Raw genomic sequence first — 25,312 nt, 5'->3', positions numbered from 1 at the left:
ACTACATATATGCCAGAAGTGGTGTGAATCAAATGTGGATTCTAAAACATTCTACAGAACTTTTAGTGAACTTGAAATCGCAAAACTTTTTTCAAATCAACATCAAAACCTATGACTTTTCGACACTTTGCACGACCATTCCTCATGATAAATTGAAGACTAGGCTTTTTGATATCATAGGCGGTTGCTTATTCAGCAGAGGTGGAAAACGGAAATATTTGTATCTAGTGATCAGTCATCCAAAAAATTACTTTGTTATATACCACTCTGATTCCATGCACAAGTACTCTGAAGTTGAAATAAAAAATATGCTGGAGTTCCTCTTTGATAATATCTTCGCAGTCTTTGGTGACCAGGTCTTCCGACAGTCTGTTGGAATTCCCATGGGCACGGATTGTTCTCCTTTGTTAACTGACCTGTTTTTATATTCCTATGATGCAGAATTTATTTTAAAAAATCTACGCGAGAAGAAAATATCTCTTGCTGTGGCCTTCAATTCGACATTTAGATATATGGACGACGTATCATCTATTAACAATAATAATTTTCATTCAGATGTCGATTCGATATATCCCAGTGAACTCAAAATAAAAGACACCACGGAGTCGTCCACTTCTGCTTCATACTTAGATATTTCATTGAAAGTAGATATTAACGGAAAACTAACAACTCAACCATGTGGCAAACGGAATGATTTCAGCTTCTCCGTCATCAACTTTCCGTATTTATGTAGCAATATTACATTATCACCTGCATATGGTGTTTATATCTCTCAACTGATTCGATACGCAAGAGCTCGTTCTGCGTATGGTCAGTTTTTAAATCGAAGCAGGCTACTGACAAACAAGTTGATGGTGCAGGGGTTTCAACAGTCTCGTTTAAAGTCAGCATTTCGCAAATTCTATGGTTGTTATAACGATCTAGTTTGCCAATACAACCTATCATCGAGTCAAATGTTGTCTGACGTGTTTCATACCGATTGTTTGGCCATTCTTGGCACACTGATTTTGACTGCGGACAACTCTGTGTAAATCTGATCAGGACATAGGGCTCACGGCGGGTGTGACCGGTCGACAGGGGATGCTTACTTCTCCTTAGCACCTGATCCCACCTCTGGTATATCCAGAAGTTTTGTAACCTAACGACTGGGATTTTTCACATTTAGTATAAAAAATACCAAGAGTAAACACCATATTCACAGAATACTTTTTGTTTTTAATTACTCTAAAAATCACAGAGCTCACTGTAAATGTTTAACAAAACAAATGATGCAATATGTCAATAACGCATTGACTTTATGAATTCATGATCACAATAATTATCATGCAACAGTACTATTCTTTGAGAATTACTGTGTATAAAACATCATACAAATTATGGTATACAAAATGTTTTATCAATGCATCATAAATGTATATCCAAGAGGCCAGTGGTCTACATTGTTCACCTGAGCAGTTGTATTTGTCACTGTGAATCATCTATTGCTACCCTACCCTGGGGCCACTGATCACAGTGTAGGTATTTCAGCCCTATAGATATCAGGTAAGAGTAGAAAAAAGTGTTTTCTCACAAGATGAAGATACAAAAACTTGATAACAATGTACCAATTATACATTTAATTACATGTGTGACATCACGTATATGTTAATTACTCACAATTTGATTAAAATTGACAGAATGAACTTTGTATGGTTGTCTTTTTCTACTTGAACACATACAAGGTGCAAGTGTCAAGCCAAACTAATATTTACATAGGGGAACATTATAAGTAAGGGAAACAAGAGGTACTGTGAGCAATGCTCACTAAGAATACCCCCCGCTTACCCCAATCTCCCAAAGGGTGTTGGTAATAGGTATAAACTACCTCTTTTCTGAGTGTAAAAAACAAATGGCATGACAAACCTAACCATATTGCTACTTCGATGTCCAGTGCACTTGACCTTTGACCTTTTGACCCCAAAATCGATAGGGAACATTTTCATCCCATGGGTAGTCCATATGTATGATATGGTGACTGTAGGTGGAAAGGATAACGCTTTAGAGCCCGGAAACCATATTGCTACTTTGATGTCCAGTGCGCGTGACCTTTGACCTTTTGACCCCAAAATCGATAGGGAATATATTCATCCCTTGGGTAGTCCATATGTATGATATGGTGATTGTAGGTGGAAAGGATAACGCTTTAGAGCCTAGAAACCATATTGCTACTTCGATGTCCAGTGTGCATGACCTTTGACCCCAAAATTAATAGGGAACATCTTCATCCCATGGGTAGTCCATATGTATGATATGGTGACTGTAGGTGGAAAGGATAACGCTTTAGAGCCTAGAAACCATATTGCTACTTTGATGTCCAGTGCACGTGACCTTTGACCTTTTGACCCCAAAATCAATAGGGAACATCTTCATCCCATGGGTAGTCCATATGTATGATATGGTGACTTTAGGTGGAAAGGATAACGCTTTAGAGCCCGGAAACCATATTGCTACTTCGATGTCCAGTGCACTTGACCTTTTGACCCCAAAATCAATAGAGAACATCTTCATCCCATGGGTAGTCCATATGTATGATATGGTGACTGTAGGTGGAAAGTATAACGCTTTAGAGCCCGGAAACCATATTGCTACTTCGATGTCCAGTGCGCTTGACCTTTGACCTTTTGACTCCAAAATTGATAGGGAACATCTTCATCCCATGGGTAGTCCATATGTATGATATGGTGACTGTAGGTGGAAAGGATAACGCTTTAGAGCCCGGAAACCATATTGCTACTTTGATGTCCAGTGCGCTTGACCTTTGGACCCCAAAATCGATAGGGAACATCTTCATCCCATGGGTAGTCCATATATATGATATGGTGACGGTAGGTGGAAAGGATAATGCTTTAGAGTCCGGAAACCATTGCGTCTACAGACGGACGGACGGACAGACGGACAACCCGATTCCAGTATACCCCCCCCCCCCCACCCCCCACAACTTGTTGCGGGCGGTATAATGAACCTGAATTATAATGTCACACACAAACACAATGTACGCATCATAGTGAGATATTTTTAATCTGCACATTCAATACACACCGTAGCATATTCAAATCATAATAACTTTTCTTTACAGCGCATAGAAACTATATGTAATTGTAATGTACTAACACAATGTACGCATCATAGTGAGATATTTTTTATCCGCACATGCAATACAATATCTCACTATGATGCGTACATTGTGTTAGTACACTTCCATTCTGGGGAGTTTTTCTTACATGCACAATGGACACTTGTACAGGAATAATATAATCAGAAACTGACAAAATGTGACACACACAATGGGAATGAGATGGTAACTATGGTAAACAAACTTAAATCTACACCATTTGAGAATGTTTGCAAATTTTAAAGTTGACAAATCGTACCCTTTTTGTTCCTAAGAAGAAGAGTTTAAAAATATTCCCCAACCTTCCTGTTTAAAACCCCTATTGTAACCCCATCTTAGCCATGGGAGTCATTGTCTGATCAAATCTGAATTTCTCTATAGAGGCTCCATCCCAGGGTGCTATGACTAATAAAAACTTCAATCATCAGTATTTATGTCGTGACTTTTGTTCTTGTAAGTGTTGGATTAGGAAGGAAATGTTATTCTTCATTTAAACAGACTTTAATCCCCTTCATCCAAAGATGTTTTGTTGTGCAAAGTATGGTGAAAACTGACCAAGTGGTTCTTGAGAAGAAGTCAAAAAAAAAAAAAATATGGAAAGTTAACAGACAGAAAAAAAATGGCAGACATTGATCAGAAGGCTGACTTATGATATATGAGCTACAAATGAAGGGAATGCATGAACTGTAATGGCAGCGCTGCATTCATTTTGATTACGAATGAACTCCCACACATGAAATCAGTTGTCCCCAAGATATCTCTAGTCCATCTTTTCTTGCCAATGGTCTTCCGTTGAGCTGAGTAGACGAAAAACCCTTAGCTAGCAAAGATATCTCTAGTCATATTTAAACAAATAGCACTTAATATTATTATGCTTAGTTTCAATGAAACAGATTAGATTTTATAACCATGGCACAAGGAAATACAAAACCTGCAAGGAAATTTTAGATACATTGATTAAATCAAATACTGTATATTCTTCAATTTTCATGGGGTTATTATTTTTGTTGTTTTCATGGTATAACCATTCACATGAAATCAAAGCCTCCTTATGAAAGAAATGCTGAACTACGATAAAGATTAATACTGAAAACCAAATCAATTTACCACGAACATGCTTATTTTTCCCCAAACCACAAAAATTTTCCCCCATGAAAATCAAGTGATTTTACAGCAAGTATATTAACATTGATTAGAAACACAGTAACTGTTATGTACCCTGATCTGAAAACTCAGTCAAAACAAGAAAACAAATCACTCCAATAAATATCATGTTCCTGTAAGATGTGAATGCTAAACAGTGGTAATATTAATAATATATATAATAATAATATTCTCTGTGAACTGAATAGTCTTGTACTGAAGAGAAAGAAAATATAAATATGCAATTTTACAGTCTGCATATACTGTGCATAAACAAGGACAGTCTGTTGGTTGTGAAAACTCTAGGCAACACATGATTTGTATGCGTTCTGGATACTATTTTTGGGTTTGTATATTCTACTTTATATTTACTTTGTTGTATACTATGTCTAATTGCTGATGGACTTACTAGATTCTCTCCCCCAAAATTAGAACCTTGTTATGTAGTGGGATTGCAATGCATGTTGCCTGTGTAATTTCACGGTGTGTGGAAAACAATTTCAAAAACACTTGTAAAACCAAGCCTTTGAAATTACATTGGCATTTTTGATTGTCATTTAGGTTTGTGTATGAAAAAAGTTTTCAAAAATCTAAAAATTCCAAAATTAGTCCAAAAAAGAAACAAAAAGAATCTGATCTATCACAATAAAACACAACACAAAGAAATTCACAACAGTGAGTGGTCCCCTTGTCTACCTGGTGTACGAGTTTACAAAAAGAAAAAAATCTTTATCTAACTTGGTACTTCATTAATGATTGGATTTCTTCTTCAGCTTTTTTGTCCTAGAAAAATAGAAAAGGTGAACAATGAAGAAAAAGTGTTTTAAGGCTAAATCTTACAGATGACACCTAGTTTATTGAAATCCAGTGTGGGCGGAACATTTTCAGTCTGATAATGACAGAATTACTTGAGTAGAATTTTACATTTACATTTACAAAATAAAACAAAATAGAACCAAATAAATTGACAGGATTTGGTTAAAAAGACACATTCTATAAAATGTGACCATCTTCATTTAATTATATGATATGTTAGCAAACTGTTTATACGCTTTTCCAGAATAGTAATTCACAACACTTGTGTTTTTTTTATCTTTTTGTCTAAGAATTCTTACTCACATCTTGACTAATGACAGGAACTGACATCGCTTTGTCTAACCAGTCCGTCATTTCTTTGTATTTTGACATCTGGTAATAGCACTGAAATATTCCATAAACATTTAAATAAAGTTTTTCTGAAATTCAAAATCAATCTACATGTATGTGTGAACTACTTTTCAACAAGAGTACTGCAAACGGTACATAATACCCCCGTGAAAGGCTTACATAGGGTGTTTTTCTTGTGCTATAATTTGTATAACTTTGCTTCAGGTATTATCAGCCATCATGAGGCTGTGACAAACTTTCATATGAACAAAGGGTCTTAACTTAAAAATCTAGATTTCCTCAAAATGGACCAAGTTTAACAACCTGTAATTTTTTTCAAAAATGGAAGAAAATCAAAATCCTTCCCCAGATGCACATCTTCAATACCCATACAAACACTCCACAAAATAAGATGGTCCTCACTTGAAAACTGTGGGAGGAGTTGGGCAGACAAATTATGTACCGGTACCCTCCATAGAATATTAATTTCCAAATAGACTAAGTTCAACAACCTGTAATTTTCTCAAAAATTGTAGAAAATCAAAATCCATCCCACATACACATCTTCAATACCCATACAAACACTCCACAAAATAAGAAGGCTCTCACTAGAAAACTGTGGGAGGAGTAGGGTGGACAAATTATGTACCCTCCATATAATAATTATTTTCAAATAAAGGGGCAAAACTCCTGGAAAAAAGGTCGAAATGGATCAAAATTGCAGTATGATCTAGAATGACCCACAAAGAAGCTACATGGCAAGTTTCAGCATGATATGTGAAAGGGAAATGATATTATAAAGAGAAAACCCCGTACGGACAGACGGACATACAGACATCGCTGTACCATAATACGTCCCGTCTAAAGACGGGCATATAAAAAACTGACTCGAGATCTTACAGTCATGAAAAATCAATACTTAACACATAGAATGATGGTGCAATGAACGACATTGATAAGAACTACTTTTAAATATTGTAATAAAAAATATACAAAACCTTTCCAATATACAGTAAATTTTCTTTCCATTTGCCAGGGTTCAAACCATCAGCCTGCAAAGAAACATAGTAATGTGACAAGGGAGGTAACTCATAAAACACGTGATTTGTGCAGGAATCCAGTCTACAACTTTAATGTGACAAGGGAGGTAACTCATATAACATGTGATTCAGAATCCACAGTCTACAACTTTACCTCCAGGAAGTGAGAGAGTGCTTCCTCTGCTGTTGACGTTGGGGGTGCAGCAAAAAGTGTGGCTGCTGCCTTCCTTTCTATCCAGGAAAGCATGTAAACCTGAAAAGCAAAGAAGAATTAATCTATCTTATCTTTCTAATATCCATGATCAAAAGTACTCTTTAGACGTACAGTCAGCAAACTGTAACTATGTGTTTTTAAATCCAAAACAGCACATGCTACATGTTAGCACAAAATCCAAAACAGCACACACATTACATGTTAGCACAAAATCATATTCATTACCCATAAAAATCCTGGTATCATTACTAATACATACATGATTGACTATTCAGTCAGAGAGAACATTCCCCGCTGAAGTTTCCATAAAAAAAGTTGATGGTAGAAAGTTGCATTTGTAGACTCCTTATTTTTCATAAGTAGCACAAAATGACTCGTACACATCAAATCGCGAATATATACACTCACAAGTGGTATGCTGATGAAGAGTTTTAATATGTAATTCGGAAATGTAAAAAAAAATAAAAGCATGTAATTTTATTTTGTGAGTGATGTTTCTCACTACATTTAATTTACATGATGATAAAGTCCTCATGTGTATTTAGGAATCTTCAGTACCTTGAAAGAACTATTCACGCATGTTCTTTCTCATGTATTGAATGTAATTGACGCCTTGCGTGATTTTCCACACGTGCGTTGCGACTCTTACCCCGTAACACCACCTGCCCAGCAAGTGATGATTGGACGGATCCGATGGATTGAGCTGTATTGCACGTTCAATGTGTTCCTGTCAAAGAAAGAAAATCTGGATTTATGACATTTTCCGGTCAAGGAAAGAAAATCTGGATTTATGACATTTTACCTGTTACCCCCTAACAATCACTATCAACAGTACATGTGGCTAGTCAACATCATTCAAATGACATTAACTACTGCCAGCTGGAACTTAATATTTCAATATTACCTTGAATACGTAACCGTTCTTGATCTTCTCCTGAGTAGACTCATAATCACCAATACTTCCTAATGTGATGGCAAACCTACAAGAGTTTCAAACTTATAAGACATAGAAGGAGCCATGCAGAATTTTTATTCCATGTTGACGTTCGAATCATAACTTCATTCTAGTGAAAATTTGGTAGATTCTCTGAAACAGTTTTGAAAATAAGGAAATCATTTGTACACATATTTCTTGCAAGTATTTTAAAAATCAAATCCTGTTTCAGCTGTGAATTTTGACAAGCCCAGGAAAGTCATAGATTTCTCTTTAGAGCTTGGAGAGACTCCCATTCAAAAAAAGAAATCCTCGAGCACCAGAGGAAATGGTAGTTGAGTAGCAAGGCAATAGCTATCGATGAATTTAAGGCATTAAAAATGTTGGTGTTTAAGCAGATGACAAAAATTTGCCAAAAATAAAAGTAGATAAATTTTCATTTTCATATGAATCATCACTGCATCAAATTAAAATATGCCAATGAATAAAGTGCCAACATTGCAAACTATTTTTATGAGATAAATCAATTAGAAACAAAGGTATATTAGCCCCTAATTCTCTATGTTCTATATTATAACTATATACTCAGAGTGAAAGATGAGGATGGTTAAAACACAAGAGAAAAAATATCAATGATAAACATTATTAAACTTTGGTCAAATATTAACTATGAGAGGAAATTTTTATGATACCCCCAGCATTTTTCAAGTAAATATGACTATGCTTTACCTCTTTAATCACTTCAACAGTTTGTTTTAATTTGTTTTGTAATCAAAGCGGGAAAATGTGTTTTCAAAATTGGAGGGAAAATAGAAGGATTGCATGCAATTAGTTGTAGCATGTAAACAGAGTTGCATGCAACAAAAATCTGTGAGAATATCCCACCATTTATGAGCATTAGCACATTTCTCATCCATGGCGACAGCTTTCTGAGACAGGTCTTTGGAGGCGTACACCAGCTGTTTCTTCTTCTTCTGATTCCCCCGACCCCCCTCAATCTGCGAGACTTGGTAGGTGCTCTTGGCTAACCTCCACCAATACTCAACATCATTGGTAAACTAAAATACAACATTCACATCATGACTAAATGCAACAAAATGAAAATTTTCAGTAACTTTCCAAGAAACTTAATTTTTAACAAGCATCATGCAAACTTAAATACAAATTTATAGGACCAATACATGTAAAGTGGTGCTTGATATATTTCACAATATTGAATGAAACATTCAAAATTTAAAATTTTCTTGAGAAAATATGAATTGCTATAGTACATATATACCTTTTCTTTATTATTTAGCAGCATTTCATAATTTCTTAATTTATCATCATCAGTTCCATCGAACAGTTTGTCTACATCTGTGAAGAAAGTGTTTGTCTCATCGTCCTTCTTTTCTTCTTCATCCCGGCCAATTTTTGCGTTCATCTGCGTGTGGATTTCTGTCTGGAGGTCCAGAAAGTTATGGAACTCATAGTCAGACCTACAATCATATTGATGTTTTCCCCAACTTTAACTGTGTTTCAATTCTAGGCATACTTAATACTTAGAAATTCTACACAATATATCCGAGACTCTTCTTTATTTTTGAGACTCTGTCTTGCCTACCCATCATGATCATAAGAAGTAAAAAATTAGAAAAGAACATGAGGTGTTTGTAAAACATACATGACCCCTTCACCAAAATCAGCAGTACCACATACCGAAGAATTAAATGTGTGTGGTGAAAAAGGAAAACAGAAATTGCAGGCTACTAATGGCATGCTCATATAGAACAGTACAGACTTTTAGTCTTATCCAATGATAATACTGTTGTGGCATGTTGCCTAGTGTTGTGTGGATAGTACAATGGTAACGCTGTGGTTATACACACGCCTCTCATCACCGCAACTCGAGTTATATCCTCTCTATGACAGGATCGGCAGTGGTTGTAAGTGGGAGGGTGGTGTGGTTGCCCACTCACACACGTGGGTTTCCTCTCCAATCTCCATGACAGGATCTGCAGCGGTTGTAAGTGGGAGGGTTGTGTGGTTGCCCACTCAGACACGTGGGTTTCCTCTCTATGACAGGATCGGCAGTGGTTGTAAGTGGGAGGGTGGTGTGGTTGCCCACTCAGACACGTGGGTTTCCTCTCTATGACAGGATCGGCAGCGGTTGTAAGTGGGAGGGTTGTGTGGTTGCCCACTCAGACACGTGGGTTTCCTCCGGGTACTCTGGTATCCTCCCACAACAATGACTCTTTTGCACAAATATCCAAATCCATGAGAAGCTTTGTTTCAAAATTGTTATAAAATACATAAAGTTTGAATTTAAGATTTTAACAAAAAATACCAATGAAAGGAAGCAGGGCATTAGAGACCTTGGATATATGATATGCTAAGCAATAGGGATTATGTGCATGTTGATGTGTATCATCTACCAAATCTGTGAGGTAAAGCATTCTCCAGTCATCCATTGCACGAGATCTATTGTACACAGAAAATCTGTCTGGTTTGGTGGTGACTTGACCTTGGACCTACTGACATTAGCTGTGTAATAGGGATCATACACATGCTAATTTTTATGAGTCTGCCAAGTATGAAGTCTGCAAGTTAAAACACTCAATAGTTATCCATTGCAAAAGATAAAACCTGTTTGGGCTGGTAGTGACCATAAGTTTGGACAGGCTGACCTGCTCAAAAATTTGGATCATGTGGACCTTGGTAAGTATAAGCCTACCAAGTATCTGCTGCACACAAAACCATTATAAACACACATAAAACCTGTCTGGCCTTGTTGTGTAGTGTAATTGTCTATGCAAGATCAGTCACGAGTTACAACTTACAGTGCACCCTATATGTGGCAAGATGATTTTTCTCTCTCCAAATAATCACATTAAATTATTACCCTCCATACGCGTCTTCATAAGCTTCGTCGTCTGTCTCTCCACTGCTGGAGGCAGTGCTGGAATGAAAGGCCGGGCTTCTCTTTCTACGCGTGGCTAGCTTTTCTTTTAATTCCACCACCTCCTTCTGCAGAGACGCAATGGACTCCGATAGAAGTCGTAGCTCTCTGTCGACATTGGTTGCTAAACGAAAATAAATCACGGACCCTCCTACGCCGATAATGATTCCCGCCCCCAACCCTCCGAACAGCAACGAGTGGTTTCTGAAAAACGTTGACATCCTGTAACTCCGGGGGATCTGGTGAGGAATTACGACATGAGCTCACGAGGAGGAGTGATGAAGCTTCGCAAATGTAAACACACGTACCGGAAGTGGACTCTGATGCACAAAGGGAGTTCACTCTAGCATGCTTAAAATCTTGGAAAAATTATGAATTATTGGGGAAACTATGCATCACCTAAACTTTAGAAATACGAGATATATGATGACCCAAAATTATGATCAGAAAATAATAATTGCAGTTGAGAGAGTTTTGACGACGGTACAGATATAACAATTCTCACAGGAAGTGCTTTTTTGGCTGCGTAAGGGAGATTACTCTGGCATTGACTGTGACATGCACTGCTGTGATTAGGATGCCTTTTGTTCTGATTAGTACACAAATCAGGCTGGTAATATTCTGCAATCATCGAATTTAAAATCATTTAGTTAACAATAGCGTAGTGTCATGCATGAATTCACTTTCCTACAGCAAGGCCATATTACACATCATACAGTACGTCTACTTCATCAGACATAACATGTTGTATCTGTCATTATCTGATTTAAGTATTGAAAAAATGCATGTGTTAAAAAATTATGAATTCATGTTTGCTCGTTTTATTGTAAAATGATAAAACAGTTATTACAAAATATCTAGGTATAGAGTGTATTAAGGAGTTTTAACGAGCAAATAGCATTCTGTATTATGGAATGAAAACCGATCACTGGAGTCTAATTATAATTTTTTTTAGTGATGTACAGTATTTTTGACTTTTCAGACTGTTAAAAAAAATCATTCCATTAAGACTAGAACCTGCAAAACTGCTTCAGTGTGTAAATAATTATTTCACTTTAGATTATTTAATTGAAAATACATGTAATTTATTGTTGTTGTCGGTTCCTTTTTATTTCCGTGCAGAATTATGGGTAGTGTCCACACTAGTGGGCCCCCTTTCAGGTATCTGGCTAGCTGCATGCATGGCAGATCTCACCTCAGATCTCCATTCTTTCCGGTCTTGAGGGTCGGCAGTAGAGAGCTTCCATTCTCTACGATCTTTCTCCGTCAGCTCTCTCCAAGATAGCATTGGCCGACCAACTCTACGTCTCCCAGGAACTTGTATGTTTAGAGCGCACTTGTCTGCACTGCTGGATCTGACAAGGTGGCCATACCAGCGGCATCTCCTTTCCCATAAGATGAGGTCGAGGTCATTGATGCCAAGCCGCCCCAGCAATTCAGTTGAACCTACAGTGGCCATATCTTCAGGCTTGATGTTACAGATCTGTCTTATCATGGCCCTGTCGTTGCATAGTAGGCGATGAAGATTTGGCTTGGTCAGTGCCCAGGTCTCACTGGCATGGAGCATAGCGCTCCGTATGCAAGTGTTATACACTCGACCACGGGTCTTATACGACAGGTGGCGTGATGTCAGGACTGGTAGCAGCTAGCTCCCTGAACTTCTTCCAAGTGGTCCTCACACGCATAATATATAATTTAGAATTACATATTTTATATATATCCATCTTTGTAAGTGAATTAAGTGTCTGATTTGCTTGCTGTCATTTTAGAGTAAGCAAGTTGGACACTTGGCTTGTGAGGATGATTTAAATCACATATAGCAAAATCCCAAGTTGTGATTGTAGCGGTCAGTATATAGGGAACTTATACTATCTCGCCAGAGAGCAAGCTTTTCTAGTGATGTGGTAGAGTGTCTCTCTTGATCACACAAGTTAAGCAATGGCGAGCGTGATCAGCACTTGGATAGGTGACCGCTACTCGTTACAAATTGGTGGCAGCGTAGTGACTCTGATGTTTGGTGGGAGGCTGTTTCTTCGGAGTTGAGTTTTGGGTAGAGTTTCTTCAGAGTTCTGGGTTCAGACGTGGTTTTGCCTGGGGATGACAGTGGCTGTTGTTGGGATTGGTGGATGCCATTGATGAGGAGGTGTCAAACTTTCAGAAAGAACACATGCTTAAGCTTATATATAGGGACCAAGCTTCCCTGAGCGAGGGGAAATGTAGAGGTCGGTACATAGGGAATTTATACTACCTTGTTAGAGAGCTAGCTTTTCTAGTGATGTGGTAGAGTCTCTCTCTTGATCACGCAGGTTAAGCAACGACAAGTGTGATCATCCCTTAAATTGGTGACTGCTACCTGTTACAGTGATAATATCTGGTTGGAAATGATTAACTTGTCTTATAATTAATATTCAGACATTTCTCTATTTGGTCAACTCCAGACAATAGAATGATATATACTCATTTTGTTCATAACTTGAACACATCTCAATGTTGATTGAAATATCAAAATAAAACTATTACAAAATTCAGTGCTTCCCAAGGTCTTCTGGTACTTACTGGACATTTGGTCTAGTAATGGTTGATTTATTACTGGACCAAATCACATTTTACCAGACCAAAATTTTATATGCAAATTAATCCCATAATCCCCTACCTTTAGAGGCAATGGTTTTCACAAACTTGAATTTACACTATATCAGGAAGCTTAAAATTTCATGTAAATTTGAACTTTCTGGCCCAGTGGTTCTTGAGATTCTGAAGAAGATTTTTAAAGATGTTCCCCATATATTCCCATGTAAACCTTTCATCCCCTATTGTCGCCCTACCCTATCCCCGGAGGGCCATGATTTTATCAAAATGGCAGGATGCTTTCATGTAAATTTAAACTTTCTGGCCCAGAATTGTATCAGCAACATACTTTATTAGCCCAAGCATTTCACTTCAGATTCGTCAGTGGAGTAAACTTTTCCAGCTCGTGTTCAACACCATTGTTATGAAATACACGTGTTGTTTTTTTTTTAACTCGAGCAACTCACGTAACTCAAATGCAAATTGTTCAATCAAACGTGTTCATGTTGTTCAAGTACTTCTTGATCAGAGTATAGTTTAAATGTTTTATTACGTGTTATTTATTACCTAATTCGAACGCTTCAAAGACGTTTGTAGCTTTACGGGATATTGCTCAATTGTATTATCACCCTCTTGGGGGGGAATTGAAGATGATTGCAAGTTTGATAAATATTTGAGTTAAAAGTAAACACGTTTTCTGTTTACAATGACTGAAGAACAGAATAGATTTTGGTACATGCTGTTAAAAATTGAAATTTTATCTAATCATGTATTTCATTGGAAACAAAAATTATCAGACACTTGGTCTGGCCATCAACTGATATTGATTGGACCAAAACAAAAATTACCGGACATTTGCCAATGTCCGACGGGCCTTTGGAATCACTGCAAAATTTGGATTTTGATAAGAACACTTTAGGAGTACACAGTAAAGCATCAAATTTAGGCACTGGTTTGTCTCCTTTAAAGGGACTGGTTCATGCTTTTTAAAAATCAAAAATATAACTCATTTAAAGTTGACAACCAAAATTTGGACCTTCTGATGCAAGGATAAGAGCAATATTTTAGCTTGAAAATAGTTCTGTGTTTTGTAAACAAAGACTTGTGTCTTTTTATGTAAACAAATGTTAATTTGTAATTTAAAGCATCTTCATTGTGTAGATTCTCAAATTTTGACTTTTAAATGACACAAATATTTCACCTCATGTATACTTGAGATGTAATATATAATAAACTCATCCATTTATTTCAAAAAGTTCTTAAACAATAGCAAACCTCAATCTTTGTTTTCAAAACAAATGATAAACTCTATAATATGAGCTTCTGCGTTGAAATATGTACAATTTTGCTGTCAAGTATCTTACCACTAGAAAATCATATGACTATTGAAGCAAGTGTATCAAAGCTGTCGCTACAGTTTTTGAGACAGGGTCTCAATCCCGGTAGATTGGGTAAATTTATCATTTTTTTTTTATCAGATTGGGAATCCTTTAATTAAACACAATCATTCAAGTTTTTGTTTCAGATAAAGTGGCTTTTCTCTCTCGGTCTTTAAAGGTAAAAACCAAAGTAGCTAAACTCTCACTCATTTACATTCATTTTGTAACCCTCACCCCACCAACCCGTCATTTTGAAGTGAATTTTAGTCTAGACATTTGAGAAATGATTCTTGCTTCAATGTCTCAAAATTGCACATTTCTGGACTATGAATTGGAAATATTGCTTTTTTCCCCAACTGAGAAGGGTCCTTTTTTCCGGACCTGTTTTAGGGAGATCGACAGCCCTGTCTATGTACATAGAAGATGTAACAGAAATGTACAAAAACAAGAACCAGTCTAATTCAACTAACAGGTACTACTAATTAGTACCAACCAGTCTTGAAAGCTTTCAGTACATTATAATCCTGTTATGATTTAAGGAAACTAGACATACAAATGTACTTGTGACGACCACTGTGTGAAAATCTCTGCAATAACTTAATGAAAATCAGGATGTTAATGTACATTATTGTATGTATAGAGGAGCTTGATAGATTTTGTAAACTCATTACATGTGGAGAATGTAATATTTTGTTATCATTTTGAAAAAAATATTTTTGAGGATAAAAGTATATTTCATTTGCTTGTATTACATAGAATAGACAATAATGTATTAGAAAAAGACTTCTATTTATAAGAATTATGTTGGCTGGCAGTGTTCTCGTTAGGGCGAGCAGAGATGTGCATACATTAGAGAATCCACAATCGAGAATCTTTTCCAGGATGTGTCACCACATACAATTTTCCCCAATGTATATACTCAGGAATAACATATACCTAGTATTTATTTAACAATTGCAAGAGCACAAGAATAAACAAATATATTTATTTTATTTCTACAAGCTCCAGGGTGTTTGTGTCAGGGACCCTTGCCCCCCACCCTCCTTTAACCAAGATCTAGATATGTAGCCTCTATGAATGAAATAAAATGTTGAATTGAGAAATGCATTGTGCAGGGGACCACAAGACTAGGAGGAAATTTAGATAATCTACGTAAATTCATAATCTCAGGTCAATAAGATTTTATGAGGTCAAAAAGGAGAGTTGTTAGGATTATGCAAGATTTTCTTAAGTGGAAAATTCATTTGACTTATGTATTGACTCTAATTTTCCCTGTCCAAATCTTTGGAGCTTGCTGTCATGAAACTTTAATATATATATATATATACACACACACACACACAAACACATCCACCCACACTGTATTCATATTTATCTCCAATAACACATGTGACTGGAATTCAATAAATGTAATTTTTCATTTCATGGTTTTTAAAAAAAAATATAGATATTTAGTATTATCCATTCCTTGAATATTACATGATTAATAATTAATTGTTTGAATAACTTCTTCAGGAAACCGGTCCAACTGTATGCGGCGATGAATGGAGTGACCCAGAGTTGATGGAACATCTTGGAGCCAAATTGACCAAAACCTTAGGAAATAACTTGTAAGATTCTTCAATATATTAATGAAATACTGTGCAGTAGTATGATATTGGAGGTATTCTTGTTGACAACCAGACCGTCTGCCCGACTGTCACATGTATCCTTTCCTATCCAGCAGAGTAATTTCCCTTACATTTTAAGATTGTATAACTATGTACAAGTAAATACACACACTGGTATGTAAAGATTCTTAAACCTTATCCCTCACCAATCAGTTCCTGACTACATTTTTTGTTGCTGCGTTTTCTTTTAAAAAAAGAATTATATCTGTTGAAAGGATGGGAGAAAATATGACAGATTAGACCAGGAATTGAATGATTGATTGTATATCGTTTAACGTCCCTCTCGAGAATTTTTCACTCGTGTGGAGACGTCACCATTGCTGACGAAGGGCTGCAAAATTTAGGCCTATGTTCAGCGCGTACGACCTTTCAGCAGGAAGGGATCTTTATCATGCCACACCTGCTGTGACAGGGGACCTCGGTTTTTGCAATCTCATCCAAAGGACTGCCCCATTTAGTCGCCTCTTATGACAAGCAAGGGGTACTGAGGACCTATTCTAACCCGGATTCCCATGGGGATCTATCATATTTGATGAGAACTCTGTGAAGTCATTGAAAGTGTGAACCCTAGTCTGGTACAATATGTCTTCCCATTAAACACCCAAGTTTCCTCTTCTAGGTCACTTCCCATTAAACATCCACCTCTCTTCTTCAAGGTTACTTCCCATTAAACATCCACCTCTCTTCTTCAAGGTCACTTCCCATTAAACATCCAAGTTTCCTCTTCAAGGTTACTTCCCATTAAACATCCAAGTTTCCTCTTCAAGGTTACTTCCCATTACACCTCCACCTCTTCTCTTCAAGTTTACTTCTCTTTAAACATCCAAGTCTCCTCTTTAATGTCATTTCCCATTAAACATCCAAGTTTCCTCTTCAGTGCCACTCCCCATTAAACATCTAAGTATCCTCTTCAAGGTCATTGTTAATTTGTGCTTTTCAGCTTTCTGTTGCTGTAGATTTATCATTTGAAGAAGTTTATTTATAGAAAGTATAGTTACCTGAAATTTTAATCAGAACATCTGAAGGGTATTCCTTTGTTTACATTATGTTCCATTTTGTGTATAATAATTTTCTTTTTTTTTCCAGTCAAGAGTATATTTCTCCAGACCCTGTGAGAATTATATTGAACAAGTTGGAGAAACAAGGATACAAAATACAAGCCATGACTGGCCTCGGCCAGACCTGTATCTGGACATTGCAAAAGGAGCTCGAATCTCAAGAGTCATAGCACAGTGTTACTGAATAAATACAAGACAGAAATATAATTGTTTTTGTTAAGAACAAATGTCTTCCCTGCTCCCCAAATTGAAATTGCACCAAATTACAATCCCTTCTCCTTAATGTACTACATGGTATGGAGGAGAAAGCATGAGCAGGAACATAGACATTATGAACTGCGCTTTGTGCTTTGTGGAAAAAGATGGAGAAAAGATTCAACATTGACGTGACCAATTTCATTGTTGTATGTGATACAAAAATAATGTCTGTTATGCTGAAGTACCAGTAGGAAAGCTACAAAGCACTCCTCTTTGATCTACTGTAAATTGTAGGAAAATATTAGATCCCTGGGTTAGAACAATGTGAATATCATTAAATGATAATTAAAGTATTGTACAATTTTTTAAGGCTAGGAGGAGAAGTGTTCACAAGCTATTTTCACACCCTCCATCCCTCTTAGATCCACTATAAGTTTAAGGATAACAATTGGATCCCCCTGTCCCAACATCGTGCACATCTGCAAATGGCAATGAAGCATTGTACAAAGTTTCAAGTGTATCGGATAAACCATACAGGAGAAGATTTGACTTTCATTAGAAAGTAATTTAGTGGATATGATTCCTGTACTTGAAGCATTATATGAATCATGTTTTGTTGTTGAGGATGAAATTCTTGGAACAGGAGTACCATTGCAATAAAATTGAGCCCCCTCCTCCAGAAATCTAATGATTACACAGTAACTCTCAGTTGAAATACATTCCTCATTTATATAATGTTTTGAAAGATTATTACGTATACATATATATTATTTCAATAAATTGTGTAGAAAATTTATGGGTTTTATATGACCCCACCATGGAATGGTGGAGGTATATATAGTGTTTCCCTTTCTGTTCCTCATTCTGTCATAGTTAGTTTTACTTGCAGATAATGAGCTAACATTTTGTATATTTTTAAGTCTTCCAAACGAAATTTGGAGACTTATTGCTTTTGCTTGGTTCTTATTATTTCTGCTTCTTTCCGACACCATTCTCTGTAACCAGTTGATAAAAGTTTTTCAGATTGAAGGGGGTTAGAGTACAATTTAGGGGGCTCAAATGAGGATTTATTAATAATATAGAACTCTGGTGAAAAAATTAATTCCAAAATTCAACAGATATAACTTAGCAAATATGATAGTGTCCTGGGGTCTTTGGAAATGAAAATAAAATAACGGGACTTACAAATTAGTATCAAGGTACCACTGACCTTGACTACTGACCATGAAAATAAAAACTGGTACAACTTTAAAACCAGGACTTATAGCGACATGGGATCTTCAGAAATAACAATAGGATGACAGCAACTACAAATCAGCATCAAGGTCAAAAGGCTCCAGTGACCTTGACCTCTGACTTTAGAACATAAAAATTAGTATTACTTAGGACCAGGTCTGATAGGGACATGGGGTCTTCAGAAATGATGAAAAATTGATGGAATCTACAAATTAGTCAAGGTCAAGTGACTCTAATGACATCTGACCTTGAACATATAAACTCATAACTTTAGAATGGGACCTTCAGAAATGATAAGAGGATGGTAAGATCTACAAACTAGTATCAAGGTCAAGTGATTCTGATGACCTTGATCTCTGACCTAAAACCATAAAATTGGTATTACTTAAGATAAGACTCCCTTGACCTCTGACCTTGAACATAATCTGGTATAGCTTTAGAACTGGGACTGAATATAGAGATATGGGATCTTCAGAAATGATAAAAGGATGTAGTGACCTACAAACTAGTATCTCCCTTGACCTTGATTATAAAAACTTGTATAACTTAACAACTGGGATTAATTGAGACATGGGATCATAAAAAATAACAAGAGGATGTTAGGACCTACAAACTAGGATCATCAAGTGCAGTTTTATTGAGGGAAAAAAGGGGATTTTTACCTTTTCTGAGCCAAAGGCTCAAAGAGCTAATCATATGGCCATATGTCTGGTGTGCGGTGTGCGTCAACTTTTTGGAAAAAGGGCTATATCTCAAGAACCCCTTAGACAATTTTTGTCAAATTTGTCACAGGGTATCTTTGGCCCAAGGGCTTTTATTTGTACTAAAACTAGGGTTGTTACCCTTTAACAAGGGGAGATAATTAGGAAATTGCAAACAAAAGTAGTGGTTGCTATAAAATCTTCTCAAGAACCACTGGGCAAATTATCACCAAACTTATACATAAGGATGAGGATAGGTTGTAGATAAAAAATTGTTCAAGACATCATCCTGGGGCAAAGGGTGTGGTCTCAAGGTCACTTCAAAGTTGACCTTAAATTTTGTTTTGTTAAAACTTTGATATTTTGCTTAGTATAAGGACTAGGATCATCAAATTTTGTCAGTTGATGCATCTTAGGACCTAATATCATGTTGTCTCAAAAGTAGGTCATGGTGACCTACTTTTTGAATTTCGCAGGTAATTATTATTAAATGGATTTTGATGCATATCTTGGACACTTTTGAGCCTATGATCATCAAATGTTGTCAGTTGATGGATCATGGGACCTTGAAGTGCGTCATGTGAAAAGTATGTCACCATGACCTACTTTCTGAATTTTATGGCTAATCATTTATGAATACATTTTGGGTTGTTATTTCAGATATCGAGAGGTTTAGAATCATCAAACCTTGTAAGTTGATGCGTCTAGGGGCCTCGAAACATATCTATAAAAAAAAGTAGGTCACAGTGACCTACTTTTTGAATTTTGCAGACATTCAAAGTTCACATTTTCAATTTTAAATGCATATTTTGGACACTATGAAAGCTAAGTTGATGCATCTTGAGTCTTCATAGTTTGTTGACCAAAAAGTAGGTCACCGTGACCTACTTTTGGAATTTGACGGCTATATTTTAATATTTCAGATACCATTTGACTTACAATTATCAAACTTTGTCAGTTGATGCATGTTGAGTCTTCAGAGTGTGTTGACTAAAAAGTAGGTCACCGTGACCTATTTTTGGATTTTCACGGCTACATTTGAATATTTCAGATACTATTAGACTGACAATTATCAAACTTTGTCAGTTGATGGTTCTTGAGTCTTCAGAGTGTGTCAACCAAAAAGTAGATCACTGTGACCTACTTTTGGAATTTGACATTGATATCTGAATGTTTCAGACACTATTTTACTTCAATTATCAAACTTTGTCAGTTGATGCATCTTGAGTCTTTGGAGTGTGTCGACCAAAAAGTAGGTCACTGTGACCTTCTATTGGAATTTGACGGCGATATTTGAATACTATTTGACTTGTCAGTTGATGCATCTTGAGTCTTCAGTGTGTCGACCAAAAGTAGGTCACCGTGACCTACTTTTGGACAGTTACATTTAAATTTTTGGGTACTATTTGACTTAACATCTTCAAACTTTGTTAATTGATGAATCTTGGTTAGTGAGAATTTTTGCCTGTTCTACAATGTATCAAAAGAGCGATTCTAGGCCCATGGGCCTCTTGTTTGAAAAATTTCTCAAAATCAGTCTTCGGGATATAGATTTTTTAAATGAATTCAAAATTGGCATTGATTTTTTCAAGGGAGGAAAATAGTAGTACTTGGAATAAGCCACTTTCATGCAACGAGTGCTTTATTTGGGAGACTTTATAATCGATAGATTATAATCATATCTTGTTTTATATTGGCGACTTGTAGGCCAAGTTCAAGTTTGACATATCAATAAAGTTACTGCCTTAGATTTTGAAAATTTCTAATTATTCAGTTTTCCTTACCTCTTTTTGTATGTACATTTATAACATTGACTTTCAGATGATTAGTTTCATTTTTCTGTATATTGACCTACTTTCACCAGTTATCACTCTGGGACTTCAGAATGTCCCAGTCGGTACTATTTTTTCCCAGACATTAATTAATCATCAAATATATCAACCCCTGCATCCATTTTTTGGTTTGTATCAAATACCCTGAATTATATCACGGCCATTATAGAGTTAAAATTAATCCGAGTAATGCTGAAGGTGATGTGTAAATACCAACATAAACGGCGTGGTGACAATTATCACTGTCAACAATGTGCTGGAAAGAATCTTCACATGTACTACTCAGATAAGCTGACAGTAACATCTAATGGAACAAGCCTTGCTCTTATTGGAGAAACTTTCATTAACATACTGTTGGGTGCCAGGATGCAATTACGACCGAACTCTTTCTTGACAGAGTTATTGGTCTTACCCTTCATGAAAACTTTTAATTGTCTCGTGGATGTCCCCAACTTTAAAATTAAGGTTGGAGAAAATGAGTGAATGGAAGATTCTGTTTCAGAATAGTGAAGAGAGGCTGCCCAAGTCCTTTCATGGAGTGAAGTTGTAATAAGAGACTGCCCTAGTCCCTGCATGAAGTGAATTTAAGTTGTAATAAGAGACTGCCCTAGTCCCTGCATGAAGTGAATTTAAGTTGTAACAAGAGACTGCCCTAGTCCCTGTATGAAGTGAAGTTGTAATAAGAGACTGCCCTAGTCCCTGTATGAAGTGAAGTTGTAATAAGAGACTGCCCTAGTCCCTGCATGAAGTGAAGTTGTAATAAGAGAATGCCCTAGTCCCTGCATGAAGTGAAGTTGTAATAAGAGACTGCCCTAGTCCCTGTATGAAGTGAAGTTGTAATAAGAGACTGCCCTAGTCCCTGCATGAAGTGAAGTTGTAATAAGAGACTGCCCTAGTCCCTGCATGAAGTGAAGTTGTAATAAGAGACTGCCCTAGTCCCTGCATGAAGTGAAGTTGTAATAAGAGACTGCCCTAGTCCCTGCATGAAGTGAAGTTGTAATAAGAGACTGCCCTAGTCCCTGCATGAAGTGAAGTTGTAATAAGAGGCTGCCCTAGTCCCTGCATGAAGTGAAGTTGTTAAAAGAGGCTGCCCTAGTCCCTGCATGAAGTGAAGTTGTAAAAAGAGGCTGCCCTAGTCCCTGCATGAAGTGAAGTTGTAATAAGAGACTGCCCTAGTCCCTGCATAAAGTGAAGTTGTAATAAGAGACTGCCCTAGTCCCTGCATGAAGTGAAGTTGTAATAAGAGACTGCCCTAGTCCCTGCATGAAGTGAAGTTGTAATAAGAGACTGCCCTAGTCCCTGCATGAAGTGAAGTTGTAATAAGAGACTGCCCTAGTCCCTGCATGAAGTGAAGTTGTAATAAGAGGCTGCCCTAGTCCCTGCATGAAGTGAAGTTGTAATAAGAGGCTGCCCTAGTCCCTGCATGAAGTGAAGTTGTAATAAAAGGCTGCCCTAGTCCCTGCATGAAGTGAAGTTGTAATAAGAGACTGCCCTAGTCCCTGCATGAAGTGAAGTTGTAATAAGAGACTGCCCTAGTCCCTGCATGAAGTGAAGTTGTAATAAGAGACTGCCCTAGTCCCTGCATGAAGTGAAGTTGTAATAAGAGGCTGCCCTAGTCCCTGCATGAAGTGAAGTTGTAATAAGAGACTGCCCTAGTCCCTGCATGAAGTGAAGTTGTAATAAGAGACTGCCCTAGTCCCTGCATGAAGTGAAGTTGTAATAAGAGACTGCCCTAGTCCCTGCATGAAGTGAAGTTGTAATAAGAGACTGCCCTAGTCCCTGCATGAAGTGAAGTTGTAATAAGAGACTGCCCTAGTCCCTGCATGAAGTGAAGTTGTAATAAGAGGCTGCCCTAGTCCCTGCATGAAGTGAAGTTGTAATAAGAGACTGCCCTAGTCCCTGCATGAAGTGAAGTTGTAATAAGAGACTGCCCTAGTCCCTGCATGAAGTGAAGTTGTAACAATTTAAGCTGTGTCTTGCTTCTCTACTCTGTGTCTCATTTGAATTTTAAAAAACCCATTAATTAACTCTTAGCATCTACAGAAGTCATTTTAAGCAAAAGGAAGATTGGTTATTTTTGTGTAGATTACAGACATTTTAATACTGGTTGTTTTTGTGTAGATTACAGACATTTTAATACTGGTTGTTTTTGTGTAGATTACAGACATTTTAATACTGGTTGTTTTTGTGTAGATTACAGACATTTTAATACTGGTTATTTTTGTGTAGATTACAGACATTTTAATACTGGTTATTTTTGTGTAGATTACAGACATTTTAATACTGTTTGTTTTTGTGTAGATTTAATACAGACATTTTAATACTGATGATCAATACTCTCTTTCCAGAATAAATAATTGACTTGATACTAGTCTTGCAGGAGTCTAATGGTTCTCCACACTCCACAGTGCTTGAGGTATTGGCAAGTCGGCATGACTAAAGATGATGAACCCAATACCGCCTTGCAAAAAATGTGGATTTTATCAATTCATTGTGATTCCTCTCTGCAAAAACAACAAAGGAGGTCAAGTATGTCCAGGACTGTGATATGACAGATTGAGGAAGATCAATATCATTGAACCATTTTTACATGCTTCCAAGAAGCTGTTCACAATATTGAAACGTTGCCTACGTGCAGTTCTCATTATGTTGTGTCTTTAGTTATGCTGTTAGGATGCATAACTTTTTTCAAAGGCATGGGCAATGTAATGTAGAAAGGGGAAATGAAATGCTTACATTCATTACAATATTTTAACATATCAGGAGTAAATGTGTTAATGTTTCATATTGGTCATTGGACTAGTTTTGTAATGGGCCAGAGGTCCTGTTTTGTAATGGGAAGTGGTCCTGTTTTGTAATGGGCCAATAGTCTTGTTTTGTAATGGACTAGTACTCCTGTTTTGTAATGGGCCAGTGGTTCTGTTTTGTAATGGGCCAGTGGTTCTGTTTTGTAATGGGCCAGTAGTTCTGTTTTTAATGAGTGAGTGGTTCTGTTTTGTAATGGGCCAGTGGTTGTTATGTAATGGGTCAGTGGTTCTGTTTTGTAATGAGCCAGTGGTTCTGTTTTGTAATGGGCCAGTGGTTGTTATGTAATGGGTCAGTGGTTCAGTTTTGTAATGGGCCAGTGGTTCGGTTTTGAATAGGTGAGTGGACCTGTTGTGTAATGGGCCAGTGGTCCTGTTGTGTAATGGGCCAGTGGTTCAGTTTTGTAATGGGCAACTAGTCCTGTTTTGTAATGGGCCAGTGGTCCTGTTCTGTTATGGCCAGTGGTTCTGTAATGGCCAGTGGTTCTGTTTTTAATAGGTGAGTGGTTCTGTTTTGTAATGGGCCAGTGGTCCTGTTTTGTAATGGGCCGATAGTCCTATTTTGTAATGGGCCAGTGGTCCTGTTCTGTAATGGGCCAGTGGTTCTGTTTTCAATGGGTGAGTGGTTCTGTTTATAATGGACTAGTAGTCCTGTTTTGTAATAGGCCAGTGGACATGTTTTGTAATGGGCCAGTAGTTTTGTTTTGTAATGGGCTAGTGGTCCTTTTCTGTAATGGACCAGTGGTTCTGTTTTTGATAGGTGAGTGGACATATTTTGTAATGGGCCAGTGGTTCTGTTTTGTAATGGACCAGTGGTTCTGTTTTATAATGGGCCAGTGGTTGTTTTTTATAGGTGAGTGGTTCTGTTTTGTAATGGGCCAGTGGTCCTGTTTTGTAATGGACCAATAGTCTTGTTTTGTAATGGACTACTGGACTTTTGCGAGAAGTGCTGACTTTCACCATCAACGGCTGACTTGGACATTTAAACCTGCGTATGATATGGAAGCACGGTATCGTTAAATATATCTAATATCGACTTGTTGGCATTTATACAGGGAACTTCTACTGCCTCGATTTTGAGCTAGCTTTTCTGGTTATTTCTCTTGATCACGCAAAAGCAAAGGCGAGCGTGTTCAAATCACTGCACGTTACAAAATCGTGACAGAGTAGTGACTAATGTTTGGTGGGAGACCTGCTTCAGATAGATTATCTCTGGGACGGGTTTCGTCCCGGGACGACGGCGGTTGTCGTCGTGAACGGCGGATGCCTTTGCCAAAGAGGTGACAAACAATCAGAGAAG

The 25,312-nt window shown here is 37.1% G+C and overlaps 2 protein-coding genes across 2 annotated transcripts; one reads left to right on the top strand and one right to left on the bottom strand.

Annotated features, from left to right (window-relative positions):
- Positions 1-1,194: 1,194 nt before the first annotated feature.
- LOC125649912 (regulator of microtubule dynamics protein 1-like) lies at positions 1,195-10,894 on the bottom strand. Its single transcript, XM_048877771.2, has 9 exons — positions 10,510-10,894; positions 8,908-9,106; positions 8,514-8,686; positions 7,599-7,674; positions 7,344-7,421; positions 6,635-6,733; positions 6,439-6,492; positions 5,414-5,494; positions 1,195-5,077 (listed from the first exon to the last, which is right to left on the bottom strand). Exons 1-9 carry the CDS (start codon positions 10,785-10,787, stop codon positions 5,024-5,026), a joined length of 1,092 nt encoding a protein of 363 aa, XP_048733728.2. The 5' UTR covers positions 10,788-10,894; the 3' UTR covers positions 1,195-5,023.
- A 50-nt stretch (positions 10,895-10,944) lies between these two features.
- LOC130054834 (GTP cyclohydrolase 1 feedback regulatory protein-like) lies at positions 10,945-18,231 on the top strand. The gene is made up of 4 exons (XM_056165752.1): positions 10,945-11,179; positions 16,029-16,123; positions 17,270-17,398; positions 18,036-18,231. Exons 1-4 carry the CDS (start codon positions 11,144-11,146, stop codon positions 18,097-18,099), a joined length of 324 nt encoding a protein of 107 aa, XP_056021727.1. The 5' UTR covers positions 10,945-11,143; the 3' UTR covers positions 18,100-18,231.
- Positions 18,232-25,312: the final 7,081 nt, after the last annotated feature.

Source organism: Ostrea edulis, chromosome 5 (genome assembly GCF_947568905.1).
Source record: "Ostrea edulis chromosome 5, xbOstEdul1.1, whole genome shotgun sequence".
Classification (NCBI taxonomy): Eukaryota; Metazoa; Mollusca; class Bivalvia; order Ostreida; family Ostreidae; genus Ostrea; species Ostrea edulis.
The sequence above is the reverse complement of the archived record's forward strand: the minus strand, read 5'-3'. Positions and strand labels throughout refer to the sequence as shown.

Excerpts from the sequence above, each read along its gene's own strand:
- LOC130054834 (XM_056165752.1), top strand. The coding sequence starts at position 11,144 with ATGCCTTTTGTTCTGATTAGTACACAAATCAGGCTG. Across the intron at positions 16,124-17,269 it reads AAAACCTTAGGAAATAACTT|TCAAGAGTATATTTCTCCAG; the intron begins GTAAGATTCTTC and ends TTTTTTTTCCAG. Across the intron at positions 17,399-18,035 it reads TTGCAAAAGGAGCTCGAATC|ATTATATGAATCATGTTTTG; the intron begins TCAAGAGTCATA and ends TGTACTTGAAGC.
- LOC125649912 (XM_048877771.2), bottom strand. The coding sequence starts at position 10,787 with ATGTCAACGTTTTTCAGAAACCACTCGTTGCTGTTCGGAGGGTTGGGG. Across the intron at positions 8,687-8,907 it reads TGCTAAATAATAAAGAAAAG|TTTACCAATGATGTTGAGTA; the intron begins GTATATATGTAC and ends GTTGTATTTTAG. Across the intron at positions 7,675-8,513 it reads TGTGCTAATGCTCATAAATG|GTTTGCCATCACATTAGGAA; the intron begins GTGGGATATTCT and ends AAACTCTTGTAG.